Below are 16,725 nucleotides of genomic sequence, written 5' to 3'. Positions count from 1 at the left end.
AAGGCCTCTAAGAAAATCCCCCCAAAGAGACTAATTTTCTCTGAACGTAAAATTACACATGGCCCTTGAATGACATGCCAGATTCTATAAAATAAGTATCACCTTTAAACATGTAATGAAATGAATGGTGAAGAAAAGTCAATGTTATCTGGGAGGAGTTTGATTCTGTGACCCCTGATGAAGTGGACAGGATTATGGGGAAGCTGAGTTCCACCACATGTTTATTGGACCCGTGCCCTTCTTGGCTGGTTTATGCAGCTAGGGAGAGGACACGAGGCTGGCTCCAGGCGGTTATATCTGCTTCTTTGAGTGAGGGTTATTTCCCCACCATCTTGAAGGAGGCGGTGGTGAGACCTCTCCTCAAGAAGCCTGCCTTGGACCCAGCTGTATTGAACAACTTTCGTCCAGTCTCCAACCTTCGCTTTCTTGCGAAGGTTGTTGAGAGTGTGGTGGCGCATCAGCTCCCTCTGGTCCTGGATGAAGCGGATTATCTGGACCCTTACCAATCGGGTTTCAGGCCCGGGCACAGCACGGAGACGGCATTGGTCGCTCTGGTGAATGATCTCTGGAGGGCTCGGGATAGGGGGTATTCCTCTGTCCTAGTCCTATTAGACCTCTCGGCGGCTTTCGATACCATCGACCATGGTATCCTGCTGCAGCGTCTCAGGGGATTGGGAGTGGGAGGCACGGTTTTTCAGTGGTTCTCCTCCTATCTCCTGGGACGCTCGCAGTCGGTGTTGGCAGGGGGGCAGAGGTCGACCCCTAGGACTCTCGCTTGTGGAGTTCCTCAGGGGTCGGTCCTCTCGCCTCTCCTGTTCAACATCTATATGAAACCGCTGGGTGAGATCATTCGTGGTTTTGGAGTTGGGTATCATCAATATGCTGATGATACCCAACTTTTTATTTCGACCCCAAACCACCCCAGTGATGCCCTCGCTGTGATGTCCCGTTGCCTGGAGGCGGTTCGGGTCTGGATGGGGAGGAACAGACTTCAACTCAACCCTGACAAGACTGAGTGGCTGTACATTCCGGCTTCCCGAGACACCTGGGATGTTCCACCTCTTTCTATGGGGGGTGAGCTTTTACCCCCTGTGGATAGGGCTCGCAACTTGGGAGTCCTCCTAGATTCACGACTCACTTTGGAGGATCACATAGTGGCCGTGACTAGGGGGGCTTTTGCCCAGGTTCGCCTGGTGCGCCAGTTGCGGCCCTATCTGGACCGGGAGGCCTTGTGTACGGTCACTCATGCGCTCGTGACCTCTCGCCTAGACTACTGTAACGCTCTCTACATGGGACTTCCCTTGAAGACTACTCGGAGGCTCCAACTGGTACAGAATGCGGCAGCGAGAGTTGTCTTGGGAGTTTCCTGGTACTCCCATGTTACACCTTTGCTCCGTGAGCTGCATTGGTTACCAGTTGTCTTCCGGGTAAGGTTCAAGGTTTTGGTTATGATCTTTAAGTCCCTACATGGCATGGGTCCGCGATACCTCGAGGACCACCTGCTGCCGGCGTCGACTCCCCTCCGCCCTGTGCGCGCCCACAGAGAGGGCCTCCTCAGGGTGCCTCCTGTCAAGGAATGTCGACTGGTGGCCCCCAGGGGGAGGGCCTTCTCTGTGGGTGCTCCGGCGTTATGGAACCAACTGCCGGTTGAGCTCCGGATGGCATCAGACCTCCGATCCTTCCGTCGCGGGTTGAAGACCCATTTATTTGAACTAGCGGGTCTGGCCTGATGGGGGTACTTGGGTTTTTTATAGGTTTGTTTTATTATTTTGGTTTTAACTTGGGCATTAATTTAATTATCTTTTAATGTTTGTACTGTTGTTTATATCTATGCCCTGTGAACCGCCCTGAGTCCCTTTGGGAGAAGGGCGGTATAAAAATCTCAATAAATCTTAATCTTAAATCTTAACCTGATACCATTCAGGAAAGGTAGGACTGACCTTGGTTCTTTCCTATTAGATTACAGAAAAAAAAGGCACGCTCAATTTTGTAATTGAAAATGAGGTCCCTTTTTTTGCCTCCCAAGAGTAATAAGGTATAATTAAAGATAATTTGATACTATTAACAGTTACAAGCTTTTCAGGCTTTAACAGAATTGTGACTAAACTTGAAGCATCAATAATACATTAAAAAATTGTAAATCAAGATTTCTATTGACTAATAATGAGTCATGTTGTACATGGTTTATTTCTGTTGACAGCAATTTAACAGCAGTAGCTACAATGATGCCTTTTTGGAGTGAAATATATACCTGGAAAATCTGAATTAGCACCTAGAGTGTCAAACAATGAGGCCAAGAAACAAAACTCTGAAAATTGGAAAATCTGACCAACATGGACTTTCTGTAGCTAAAGGAATAGCTTGTTTACTTCACTTCCACAAATTTAATTGAGGAAGGGAAAAGAACATAAATATTTAACCTTTCAAGAAACTCAGACACTGGCTGAGTTGCAAACTGAAAACTGATATGCTTTTTAAAGCAGGCATACACAAAACAGGTCACAGTCTTGGTCTGACCTTATTGCAAAAACAGATAAATACCTGTACAGCTAAAATGTTATAAAGTTGGCCTTTTCATATGTTGCCCCAAAACACAGTTTGGAATGGAACATTTAGGAATCCCATGTTTCCCAGAAGTACAAATAAGACTCAAAGAGTTGAGAAAAGCTTAAGAAAAAGAGTTGGTATTTTAAGTGTTCTGATATTAAAAAGTGGTAACACTGCAAAGATTTTTCCCCCTTCAGTTATGAAGCTTGAGACTTAGTGATAATCAGGATATCCAAGATCTTGAATGCACACACGTCTCAGACATTTAAGATTTCAGCAATTGGAGGAAATTGCATTTAAACTATATCCTTCAGGAAAATGCTTAATATAGTTTCACACAACTCAACCTGGCCTTTCAAAGAACCTGCCAAATTTAGCTCTGCCAAATTAATGGAGAGCTTTACTTTAATTTGTAAAGTAAAAAGTTAAAAAAGCATCACCCATAGATAAATTCAGCATTCTCTAACTTGGTGCCCCTTGTATTTCCTGGACTACTATTCTATCATCCCAACATGTGTATCTTGCTTAGAAAAACAATAATCATAGTCTAACATGCTGGGAAAGGCTGACTAATTCATCCAATTTGGCAAATTCTTGCATCCACACAGCCATGCTAAATCTTTGGCCAAATAGAGAAGATTTTGATTGGCTGGATCATCATACTACTAAGAATACTGAAAAGGCTGGAGGGGATATGTGATATGTGTACTGTTGATGAGTTAATCTTCGGGACAGCATTGAAATAATTGAGAAAGCAACGGGTCCCTCCTGAAGGAGACAATTATTCCAGCCATCATAGCAATCAAGGCAAATCCTGGAAGCCGTAGTTCAGCAATGTAATAATATAGATTCCTACTTTGTTCAAAGTCATATAAAAATGTATGTAGTCCACAAAATTGCAGAAGCCAGTTTACGGCCTTAAGGATTGTCCATATTTCCGTTTTCTGACCATTTATAATTCAGTGGACCAATCCATTTAAAAATGTGATTCAGGAAAGCAATCATAAACTTTCTTTTGTGCACCTCATTCTTTGATTTTTCAAGTACAAGATAGTCTCATGCCGTACTAATCATCTCTTTGAAGGTTATGCACTACTATGAAGCAAATTATTTTTTAAAAAAAACACTAAGTCACTTTTAAAGCCAGAATCTTCTTGTATCTTGTGATTTTAGAGCAATTTAAACTCCAGCATTTCACACATATGCCCACAGCTACCATCCAGTTCTGCTCTGATCTTCATAAAGGTCCAAATATGCAATTGCTAAAGACCAGAACAGCAAAAAGGACGCTATTCCAGGCTGAAAATTCAGATAACAAATTATACATATTAGAAAATGACTTTAGTCATGTTAGAACTGTGTCCAAATTAGTTATTTACTGACAATGTAGTGTTTCCTTGGTATTTTCTATTCTGGATCAAAACTATAAACCAAAAACTTAAAAGTGAAGAAATTAAAAAACCCAGTTTCCATTCTTTGCTAAATGTCATGCTATTAAGACATTGTTCAACATTGTAAACCTATTTACAATCTTAAATATTTACTTTACAACACATCCTTTTCTGAAAACAAAGATTAAGAATCCTTTACACTTCTTTCTCAAACACAGCATTCTTGGCAAAGTGTGATAAGCAACTATGTTTAGGGAGTGAAGATAGCACAACTATCCACCAGTAGAGTTTAAAACATGTGCATGCTTCGAACAATCCCCAAAGCATTCCTTAAAAATTATACTGAATTTCTGTAAAAAGAAAAGGTAAATTCATTTCAGGAACACATAAAAATTCAGCCCTCATAGTAACCAACTCTGACTAAAATAAATATCATGAAACACATCTACCAACAAAGAGTACCTTCAAAATGTGCCAATTTTAAATGTGTTTCCTTCCCCCACCCCTTAGCCTATCTGCCAAGCAGACAAAAACAGAAGGAAGGAATATCTGAGTCTTGATGCCGTTCTCATCCAGCATAAACCTGAGGTTGAAGCGGAGGGGGTAGTTTGTCATTTTCAACATTTTCAGAGTCAATGGCTGCCAAAGCTGGGTTTGAGGCTTTAATCTCCAAAGGGTACTTCTCCACAATCTCCTGGACTTCCTTGGTGATCCCATCAGTCCAATCAATAAGGTCCCTCTCAAGCTTTTTAGCCTCACTGACAATCCTCTCCTGCCTCTCATTCAGTTGTGAGAGGAGACCAAGATTCCTGTACATCTGGCGCATCCCCACACATACGTTGGCTGGCCAGTTCTCAGGTTCTTGTTTCTTTGGAGAGGTCTGGCCAGACATATAGCGGTCAAAGTCTTCCTGGCTCAGGTTTAAGGACTGAGCATCCAACTTTTCTATGAAGGCAACAGCACAACACTGCAAAAGCAAGAGTTTAGTTTTTCAGGTTGCATGCAATTAACATCAGCTCCATTCATATGCAAACTATTTGATGTGACTCTTAAAATATGTTGTAAACCTTGATAATGAAACCTTTTGCAGAAGATAGTTTAAATTACTACTTAATAACAATAATACCAGTAATAATAAATAACGTCAGTTTATCAAAAATTGTTCTGATTGATCAGTTTTTTGTTGGAGGTCTACAATCTTAGAAATTTACTTATGCATACATAACTCCCTTTCTGAAATATACGTTATACAGTACATGCTGTAGTTTGTGTATTCTGATACATGCAAACCTTTATTCATCTTGCAACAGCTGTGTGTGTGATAAAGTGAGAGAAAGGGTGAATATGCCCCTCCTAGACCATCATTAGCCATGGAGCAATATCTATAAACTTCCTAGAGTCCATGACAATTGAAATAGTAGATAAATTGACACAAATAAATATAGAAAAGGCACTGTTATTTTTTAAAACTTCCATGCCTACATTGTTCACATCCTCAAATATATACCATAAAAAAAGGTAAAAGCTAGGTCTGGATTAACAAAAGAACAATTTTTAAATAATAAAACTTGCATAAAGAAACTATATTGTGGGTTAATATAATGGCCTGGTTAAAAACGTGCTAATGTCATGGCTGGGTTACCAACCCACACAGAATAGCTAAGTACACAACTCCACTGTAGGTCATTGTATAAACCCAATTAACATTTTTTCTAGTTTTAATTTTAGTTCTGTGGAATAATTCAGTCATACCTGGCTTCCCATTCCTATTTGGCAAAACATAGCAAGAATATTGAAAGTTGTTATTGCAGACCTCTTTTTTTTAAACTACATGTAGGTTTCGCTTCTGGTATTTCAACAGCAGAACTAGAAGGTTGGTATTTTTCAATATATTTAATATATTAATTATCTGCGTGAACACAGGACGTTAGATTTCCTTGATATATGTGCATCATACAGCTTCTCCATAGTGCCTCATGACTGTAGGTTCAAGATCCAGAAAACACACCACAAATAAGGACACAGAACCAGATGAGCCAAATATCCAATTCTATATAATGACAATTTCAGATGGGATGGGCGGCCAATAAATGTAAATAAATAATGATGAAGATAAGCTCAGCTTCTCTTCCATTAAGGGAAAAGAAGAAAAATAGTTTCAGTATCTGGCAATATATAGTTCTTCTTCAAATTCCCCTAAAAAGAGAGTCACAATCAAAGACCAACTTACCAGGTTTGTAAAGTAATATCCATCCTCCCCGGTCATCAGCCTGCTAGGATTGCAGAATCGAGTAATGTACTGAATGTTAGACTGCAGGCGGGGTGGGTTGCCCTTCAGGACAATGTAGATGAGAGTGGGCAAAAAGTCATCAGCTGAAGCTGGTTCAGCCTTTGTGGTCCTGATGGCATTAAAGATGTGCTTGCTGCAGCTAGTGATGCAGGCCAACTTGTCCCGGGGGACACGCTTCGAGTCCATTTCAATGATGTCTGCAAGAAAAAAACAATCCCAAGAATCAAAGAGGGCTGCATTCCTTGGCAGGGCTCTTTCCACTTTAGTTGTCCCACCCTCCATAATTAGTGTTTATTAAATCTTGTATGCTTTCTTTCTTTTCAAGTTGATTTGGTCAATTCTTGTCGCAGTCAATGAATCAACATGCAGTTGATCTGGGGAAAAAAATGGATCCTGCACTGATAGGAAAATGCTAGGAAACGGGACTTCCGGTGGCGGCGCGGCGCCGAAGACAGCCTCCCCTGGCTGCCCGCGGCTCAGCTGTTTGTTTTTTCGCCCGAAACAGCGCCGATCAGCTGTTCGGGCGAAATTGAAGCCCCCTCCTCGGGAGAAGAGGAGGGGGTGAGGCCCCAGGTAGGGGTAGAGTTCTCCGAGGCCGCCTGAGCTTGGAGCTTGGGCGGCTGAAGGATCGAACTCCCCCGAAGCCTGGGTTGCTCCCAGCTGGCCGTCGTCTCTGCTCCGATTTTTTTGGAGCAGAGCCAGGCGTCTGCGAACCATCCCTGCCTGAAGAAAGGACTATGATTTAAAGGAGCAGGCAGAGCGGTGCAAGAGGGAAAAAGGTGAAGAGGATTATTTTATTATACTCTCGAACTTGTTGGACTTTTTAAACTTTAATTAAAAGTGCGTCATAATTGAGGATTAAAAGATGGCGGCTAAACCTCCCTCTAAAACTCTCCGGAGTGGAGGATCCTCGCCGGTGCAACAATCATCACTACAGGCGTTGCACCCTCCTGAAGTGCTGACATCGAAGGATTTGCGAGATGCTCTGGATAAACATGCCCAGGTACTTTTGGAATCAATTAATCAATCAATTGCTGATAAATTTGCACAGATGGAGGAGAAATTGGAGAAATTCGAGGAAAGAATGGAAGAGAGGATGGAACAGAAGTATAGCGTGATGAGGGTAGACATTTTGACTTCAGTGCATAAAGTGGCGGAATGTGTGGAAGATTTAGATGAAAAAGTGGATGATTTGGCTCAAAGGAATGCTATATTAGAAGTAAAAGCACGCGAGAATGAAAATGTAAGAGGCAAATTGGAAAGGGAGTTAAGCCTTACCCAATATTACCAGATGCAGTTTGCTGTCAGAATCAGAGGTTTAAAAGAGAATGTTAAAGAAGATTTAAAGCAGCTGATCTCTGAGGCTCTCGAAGGGGTATTGAACCAGCCAGCATCTGAAATAAGAGCAGCTATGGATAAAGTGTTTCGGGTGAATTCATGGATTGCTAGACAGAGAAAATTGCCTAGAGATGTGGTGGTTTATTTTGCAAAAAGAGAATTTAGAGATCAAGTTATACAAGCTGCCTATGATGCTAAGGTCGTGATTGCTGAACAAGAAGTCTTGGTTTTAAAGGAAATCCCTCCAAGGATTTTAAGGGGAAGAAAGGATTATACATTTCTTGTGCAAGAGCTTAAGCAAAGAGATATAAGGTTCAGATGGGAGATTCCAGATGGGCTGATGGTGATGTATGAAGGTAAAAGGTACAGGCTGATTACTGTGAAGCAAGCGCGTGATTTCTACAATAATGTCTTAAAAGCAACCCCGTTAACGCTTCTGGAAGCTGGAAAGGGATCTGGAGAAGAAGAACAACAAGAGGAGGAAACAGAGGAAATTGGTGCTGGAGGAGATCAAGCTACAATCTCTTTGGATGATCCTAGAGAGCAAAGAGTGACACGTGCTGCCTTAAAACGAGCAAAGAAAATAAAAGAACAAGATCAGCAAAAGCCTTCAGATTCTTCACAACGCATTCATAGCCAAGCTGTGGGAGGAGCACGGCCTAAGGAAGCTAGTCCTATCAAAGCTGTGGTCCAAGAGCTTTTCGAGGATATACATGGCAACTAAATTTTTAACCTGGAATGTTAATGGACTAAATTCACCGCAGAAGAGGAAGAAAGTTTTTCAGTATTTAAAACAATTTAAGATAGATGTTATATGCCTGCAAGAAACGCATATTAGAGTTTTGGATCAAAAGTACTTATTGAACTCGAGGCTGGGTACGCAATTTGTTGCTTCTGCAGAGAATAAGAAAAATGGAGTGGTTGTTTATGTTAAAAGTGCCTTAACAGCGGATCTAATCGAAGCAGATAAGCATGGAAGATATGTTATGATTGAGCTGTTGTTAGCAGGTAAAAAGACGCTTTTAGTTGGATTATATGCACCGAATCAACAACAAGCTGACTTTTTTAGTTTACTTCATACAAAGCTTACCCAGTTGGATTATAAATCCTTTATTTTTATGGGGGACTGGAACGGAGTTATGGATGTACAGTTGGATAAGGCTGGAGCCTTTAAGCGCATTCCAAGTCACGCTAGACTGCCTAAATCTTTTTTTGAAATGAAGGATGACCTGGAATTGCGAGATATTTGGCGTGAGAGACATCTGCAGGAGAAGGATTATACTTTTTATTCTGATAGACACCAATCTTTTTCGAGGATTGACTTTATTTTGTTGACTAATGATTTTCTTTTGAGAACTAAAAAGGTGAAGATCTGCGCAAGAATTATCTCTGATCACAGTCCAGTGTGGTTGGAGATTGATAAGGAAAAAGGAGATAGGCGCTCATGGCGCGTAAATGAGAATTTGTTTAGAAATCAGAGAAATGTGGAAGAATGCAAACAGCGGATGAAGGATTTTTTTGAGATTAATATGAATAAGGGTACCTCTATGGATATGGTCTGGGATGCTAGCAAGGCCTACATGAGAGGAGTGTTGATATATATGAATAATAGACATAGACGTGCAGTGGAAACTAGAAGGAAAGAACTGGAGAATGAAATAAAGGAAAAAGAAAAGGCTTTGATTTTGAACCCAGAGGATGTGAAGATCAAGGAGGCTATTAGACTGTTAAGAGGACAATTTGATAAATTAATGGCTGACCAAGTGGCGACCAATCTGCGGTTTGCTAGGCATAATACTTTCTGCAATGCTAATAAACCAGGCAGATGGTTAGCTTATAGACTGAGGAAAAAACAAAGGGCATCTAATATAGATAAGATTGAGTATAAAGGAAGGGTTGTGTATCAACAGAATCTTATTAAGGATGCCTTTGTGGATTTTTACTCGAAATTATATACTAAAGAGGACATTAATGCAAAAGATATTGATAAGTATTTGGAGAAGGCTAGCATCCCGGTTCTTACGCAAGTACAAAAAGAGGGGATTAATCAACTGATTACAGAAGAAGAAATTTTTAGAGCTATTAAGGAACTGAAGGTGGATAAAGCACCAGGCACGGACGGCTTGACTGCGGCCTATTATAAAAACTTACAATTAGAGATGATAAAACCGTTAAAGGAACTGTTCCAGACAATCCAGAGGGGGGGAAAGGTGCCTCCGTCTTGGAGAACAGCTTTTATCTCTTTGATTCCGAAGGAAGACCAGGATGCTACTTTAGTTAAAAATTACAGACCGATATCGCTTTTAAATACAGATTATAAGATATTTGCTAAGGTTTTGGCTAATAGACTGATGAGGGTTCTGCAACAGGTGATTCATGGGGATCAAACGGGGTTTATTAGTGGTAGGCAAATGAAAAATAATGTGAGACATATAGTTGATGTGTTAGAGTTTTTGGAAAGGCACAACCAGATCTCTGCAGCGCTAATTTTTTTAGATGCTGAAAAGGCTTTTGATCAATTGAATTGGCAATTTTTGTTGAAAGTTCTAGATAAAATGGATTTTGGGGAAAATTTTTTACAGCCGATTAGGGCATTATATCAAAAACAAACTGCCCGAATCATAGTTAACAATAGCCTGACAGTAGCATGTAATATTGAGAAGGGCACAAGGCAAGGCTGTCCGTTATCGCCCTTGTTATTTGTGTTAACATTAGAGATACTATTGGTTAAGATTCGGAACTCGGAAAAAATTAAAGGGATACAAGTTGGGGATCAGGACTATAGATTGAGAGCATTTGCAGATGATCTGGTTGTTACAGTGACCCAGCCAGAGAACTCTGTTGTGGACCTGATGGAGATAATAACACAATATGGGAAGGTTTCTGGATTTAAAGTAAATATACAGAAAACTAAAATTTTGGCTAAAAATATGACAGTTTCACAGAAGGCTCTCTTAGAAGGATTAACTGGATTTGAGATTGTTAAAAGGGTTAAATATCTGGGGGTGATTTTGTCGCCCTCCAATACAAAGCTATATAAAAATAATTATGAAAAACTATGGGGGAAAATTCAAAAGGAATTGGAGAGTTGGCAAAAATTGCAATTGTCTTTGCTGGGACGGATTGCAGCAGTGAAAATGAATGTCCTGCCCAAATTTTTATTCTTGTTTCAAATGATACCGATTCTTAAGAAAGATTCTAATTTGGAGGAATGGCAGCGAGGTATCAATAAATTTGTGTGGGCAGGGAAAAAGCCACGAGTTAAACTTAAGATTATGCAGGATACTCGTGAGAGAGGTGGCCTTAAACTGCCTAATCTTAAATTATACTATGAAGCTGCTGCATTAGTAGGAATAAGTGATTGGATTAATTTGACGCAATTGAGGTTATTAAATCTTGAGGGCCATGATTTGTTGTTTGGCTGGCATGCATATTTGTTGTATGATAAGAAGGTAGATACTGTGTTTAGGATGCATATTTTAAGACAGGCATTGCTGAGGGTTTGGAAGAAGTATAGACATAAGCTAAGCAGCAAGATACCATTGTGGGCAATTCCAAAACACGCAATAGAAAATATACATGCTGGTTTCAAACATGATGTGACTACGTACAAGGAAATTTTAAGCCTGGAAAGGAATGTTTGGTGTTTGAAATCATATAGCCTCTTGCGAGAAGAGAAGGTTGTTCAATCTTGGTTTCAATATATTCAATTACAGGCCAGGTGGAAAGAAGACCAGAAAAATGGATTTACAATGACTGATGGAAATTTGATAAAGCAGATTAGAAATCAGGGGTCAGCACATATTAAACGGATATACCTTGCATTGATAGAGATTGACTCGGAAACAGAGCTTGTTAAGGACTGTATGATAAAGTGGGCCCAAAATATCCAGGAAGTTATTACAATGGACATGTGGGAAAAGATTTGGGTGAGGAACGTAAAATTTACACAAGCTCAAAATTTAAGAGAGAACTTTTACAAAATGTTTTATAGATGGCATCTAGATCCTAAAAAGCTTGCAAGTATGTATCCGAATTATCAGCCTAAGTGTTGGAGGTGTGGTGATGAAGATGCAACGTATTTCCACATATGGTGGACTTGTAAAAAGGTTAAGGCTTTTTGGATAAAAGTCTGGTGGAATATGCAGAAGATTTTTAAACAGAGGATAAAGTTTTGTCCGCAACTTTTTTTGTTGGGAATAATTGCAGACGCTACAGTTGTGGACACTAAGCTGATGTTGAACTTAATTACGGCGGCAAGACTTTTGATAGGCCAATATTGGAAGAAAGAGGAACTGCCGACCATAGAAGAGTGGACTTTAAAGGTTTCCGACCTGGCAGAGATGGCGAAGATTTCGGCTTATTTGAAAGATCATTCGCAAGAACGCTATATTATGGAATGGAGAAAATGGATTGAGTTTATCCAGAACAAGTATAGGGTTAAGAAGTTTTACGTAGCATTTGAATAAGTCTTCTTTCGTTTTTTTTTCTTTTTTCTTTTTTTATTCTAGTTTTTTATATATATTTAATATTGTTAAGGTGTGTCTTTTCCTATATAAGCTAGAGAGTGATGGATTTTAGAACTTATAGTTGTTAGTATATGATTGTTTATGATTGCTTTTTATATATATACCTTGTATTTAGCTCTGGGAAGTCGGGGGGGGAGGGGGAGGGTGGAGAGAGGGGGGAGGGAGGGAGGTTGGGGGGAGGTAGGGGGGGAGCAGGGAGGGGGAAGGGGGGTTTCTTAAGGGAAAACTGTATTTTAAAACTTTTCAATAAAAAAAAAAGAAAATGCTAGGAAACGAGGGGGGAAAAAAGCCTTATCAATTAGCAGCCTGCCATATAAGAAAAAGAACGCAAGTTTTAATATAACTAATCCACTGATAAGCCAAATGATCCAAAAATGACTTAGGCAATTTTAAATAGTTGGCTACTTAAAAGAACGACAAGTAACGGTGCTATTCTTTGAAGAGGCTTTTCTCTTACGAGTTAAGAGGAAAAAGGAATGCCTTGAAAATGCTGCTGGCTGCAATATTATCATTTGTCCTTAAAATATATGTCTGTCCTAAAACTGTTTTATAGCTTATATAAGACTCTGTAGGGGATTCAAATGATTGACAGTTAAAAGGTACAGTTACAATGAACCAGGTTATTTATTTATGACAGCTTTGAATGATGAACTCTCAGTTACTGTATTTAGCCTTCCATATGCAGGCAGTATAAAACATTAACAATAATTTTACAGCACCAGAGTAACACAACTAAACATCTAAGTGCAGACAGCTGTTGAATGACCATTTTCCACTTGATGACACAAGATTGAGAGATGCTGAGAGTTATAGATAAGCCACATCTGAATGGTCATCAATTCATAAACCCAACTATAGAATAAGATCTTCTCAAGTTCTTAAACCAGAACTGGAAGGGACAGAAGCCTTGATGACCCAGATTTTTGGCCTTGAGGAAATCAATTGCTATGAAAATATGTAACGGCAAAAGGAGACTTATTCTACAATGAGTTTTAAAGAATTCCAGGCAGTTATTCCAGGCAGTGGAAGAAATGAAAGACATGTAAGGAAGAAAAAGGAGAGGACAGAAGGAATTCCTTAGAAATTAGGGACACCAACTACCTAAGTCCGTACAAACCTGTGGGCCAAAGTATTCTTCTAAACGGTTAAGTAGTGAGTGTGAATAATTTCCACTTCATTCCCATTAAATTCCCATTGAAAAGTCCTTCCTGGGTGGGGAGTATGGGGAGAGAATGAAGCAGGTAGCGCTCTCATGTCACTCTGAATTCTGGTTCTACACCCGTTGGATGTAGCAAACATTACCCTTGCAATATTATTCTTACAGATTTTCATACTGACATGTATATTGCCAAGCAGAAAAGGTAACAAATGGTAATATAGGTTTCACTTTTTATGTATGAACCAGCCACACGAGAAATGTGTTGTCCCATGATAATAGTTGTTGGTTTGTAAAGAAATCACTCCTGAACAAGATTTTCACAAAAAAAGAAATGTAGGTACCACAGGCTAAACTCACATTCTTCTTACTAGCCTTCTAATACAAGACAAGTTTGCTCCTGGGATTTGAGCTGGTGATTTTTTACTATGGTGAAAACATTCAAGTTCAATAAACATCCCCTCTCCCAACCCATCAGCCCTTTACATACCCGTGATAGCTTTCACAACTACATCTGAGACTTCAGGGATTTCTTCATTGACAGGAACACAAAGCATTTGTAGAGTAACCCAGTGCAAAGCTCTGCCGGTTGATTTGAAAGCAAGAGGGTGGGGGGAAAATCACTATTAAGATCTTTAAAACAGTTTAACATGTCAAGACTAGAATAACAGAACTCTGTGCCCAAAAAATTGCATTCTGGGAAACAAAAGCAGAGAACAAATATTTAGTTACTTAAATAATTTATCTGCTTTTATTTCTTTATTTTATTTCTTATTGCATACATCCTAAACCACCTGGCTCAAGTCATACGGGGTTTTAGAGACCAATATCAATGTCATGGGAAATCCATTCTTAGGCATGATTTTAAATATTTTTGGATGTACCCAAAACCAATCATTCTGAAAGTTAGTAGCAGATTTGCTTTAAGTCATCCGTAGATTATGACTCGAAAATAAAAAGAAACTATCTGGTTGTATATATTTTGACTGCCAAAACTGGGAATCTGTAATCTGTAATCTGATTCAGAGAACAGAGGTAGTCCTCAAATTACAACCATTCATTTAGTGACCGTTCAAAGTTACAATGGCACCAAAAAAAGCAACGACTGGTCAATGAAGGAAGCTAATCTGATTATCTAATTAGTTTGTCAACCCACATGATTCACTTAACAATTGCAGTGATTTGTTTAACAACCATGGCAAACAATTGGGCCCAACCCACTTAACAACCACCCTGCTTATTAATGGAAATTCTGGTCCCAATTGTGGTCATAAGCCAAGGGCTACCCGTCGTTAGGAAAGGTTTTTCACTTCAGTACCAACTCTATTGCCCTTTATGAAGCCTAAGAAATAAATGTTAACATTGGTGTAAACCTTTCCCCAATGTGCTTCCCTTCATCTATTTACATGTAACTTCGTATGAGGCAACAGCTCTCTTGTCATCTCCACTGATACACTCTTACAGACAGAAAAGGTTTCATGAATCAAAATCCTAATTATGAACACATAGATTATTTTTCTTGATGTGTGACAATGCATAAAATTAGCTCCTCATAAGATCTTGTTCTTCCTCCATGCCCTACAAATTGAATGACTGCAGTTGGCCTTATAACATGCAATATTGTTTTCATTTGAGTCAAAGACTATATTGGCCACTGACTACCAACCCTCTTTTCTTTTTTATGGTATAGGCCAATATTTTGTGTATGTAAAAGTCCAAAAACATTCAATCCTTTAAAACAGACATGTCAAACACAAGGCCCGGGGGCCGGATCCGGCCCGCGAAGTGGTTTCATGCGGCCCACGAAGCCATCCTGGAAACAGTGAGGGAAAGGCCCCCGCTGCCTTGGCCCTGGCCGAGACCCTCCTTCCGCCAGAGACCCTCAGATCTGTCCCACTCCTGCCCGGGCCCCCATAGGCACCCTTGATGCGAACGATGTAGAGCTGGCCACGCCCACCCAGTAGGCCATACGCACTCTAGCCACGCCCACCCAGTAGGCCACGCCCACCCTGGCCACACCCACCCAGCCCCCTGAGAGCAACCGCAATGCTGATGCGGCCCTCAGTGAAATTGAGTTTGACACCCCTGCTTTAAAAGGCACCATCTGTTGCCAAAGAGCTCTCTATATGTCCTAGCACTTGATTAGTTTGCGGCCAATCTACTGGGTATAACAAGAAACTAGGTCAGAAACTGAAAAAAGATTACATTTGGTACATCAGGATCTCTCAGTCTGTACTATTCTTTCATTTTCCTCTCAAAAGTATATTTTGAAATTACAGTATTTCATTAGAATACACACACACACACACACACACACATTGTCTGAGAGATGGCATTTTAGATTGTAATGTGCTTGTTCCCCCCCCCCCCCCCTTAGAAATTAATTTCCCAGGTTCTGCAATGTTTTTGAATTTACTGAAGAAAAATATCTGGATGATTTGACTTTTAGATATTCACAGGGCAATAAATGTATTAGTTGATATTTGTCTAGGTAGGTTACTCATGAATCACTAACTCTTTAAATATTTTTCAAGAATGCAACCAAAAAAAAGCAATACAAAGGACTGAAAGGAGAACTTGCAGGATGATAAGATTTCAAACTGAGTAATCCCCCAAGGTTCTTCACATATTGCTCTTTTAGGGGAAAAAAAGGGATCAGTGTAAAGTTCAACTGGTCTCACTGCTCCTTTTGAGAAATCTCAATTGTAGTGGACCTTTAAATCCTTCACAAGGACTCAAACATTTGCTTTTTTTTTGCTGTTCTTAGTATGATGCATGTATTTAACTTTATCCCACAAAAGTTCAAGCTGCTAGTGCTAGTGTAGACGTTTTTAAAAGCTTCTTCATTCAGACCACAAATTTAATATAGGCTATTCTGATAATTGAGGGTTGGCATGGCGCTCTGCCAAGGAAGACAGTGAAGTGAAACCTTACACAGCAGAGATAAATGACCTAAAAACAGTAAATGTGGTGATTCCCTGTTAGCAAGAGCGCAGCTTTTAAAAGTTCGATCACCTCAAAGAGAAAAGCCTGCTACAGCCAGAATCATCCAGGTACAAGTAGATAACAAATGTTAATGGATCCTGCATCTAAAGGAGAGAAACTAGTCCTAAAGTCAAACCTGATTCTTCTCTGGACAGCCAAATCTTTCTTCTCATCCTCTGTAGTTTCTGGGCAGAAAACATATTTATACAAGCGGGTCATTATGTATTTCTCCACTTGATCCATCACTTTTTCCACTTTTTCTGGAGGCACTGAAAAAGACACAAAGACGAACAAACAATTTTTTTATAATGATCACCGACTACATGACCATATCTGAATATACATCATCAATTAAAAAGCATAAAAGCTATATTGCTGTCTAAAAAATATGAAAAGTTAGAAGATATAAGATCTACAGGTTAAAACAGAAAGTATGTTTGTGTGTTTGTCTGTCTGTATCTATGTATACACAGAGAGATAATACACACA

General features: G+C 39.9%; 1 protein-coding gene across 3 annotated transcripts in view; it reads right to left on the bottom strand.

Annotated features, from left to right (window-relative positions):
- Positions 1 to 2,168: 2,168 nt before the first annotated feature.
- The window catches only part of RABGEF1 (RAB guanine nucleotide exchange factor 1), a 45,849-nt gene continuing 31,292 nt past the window's right edge, over positions 2,169 to 16,725 (bottom strand). For all 3 annotated transcript variants that reach the window (XM_081314726.1, XM_081314724.1, XM_081314725.1), the window contains 4 exons: positions 16,373 to 16,505; positions 13,742 to 13,833; positions 6,169 to 6,425; positions 2,169 to 4,905 (listed from right to left, as the gene is read on the bottom strand). In XM_081314726.1, the coding sequence (XP_081170852.1) occupies positions 4,507 to 4,905; positions 6,169 to 6,425; positions 13,742 to 13,833; positions 16,373 to 16,505 (881 nt within the window). In that variant the 3' untranslated portion in view covers positions 2,169 to 4,506. The remainder of the gene's footprint in view (positions 4,906 to 6,168; positions 6,426 to 13,741; positions 13,834 to 16,372; positions 16,506 to 16,725) is intronic.

Source organism: Vipera berus, assembly GCF_964194415.1.
Source record: "Vipera berus genome assembly, chromosome: 1".
NCBI lineage: Eukaryota > Metazoa > Chordata > Lepidosauria > Squamata > Viperidae > Vipera > Vipera berus.
Note: the sequence above shows the minus strand (reverse complement) of the source record. Positions and strands in the feature narration are given on the sequence as shown.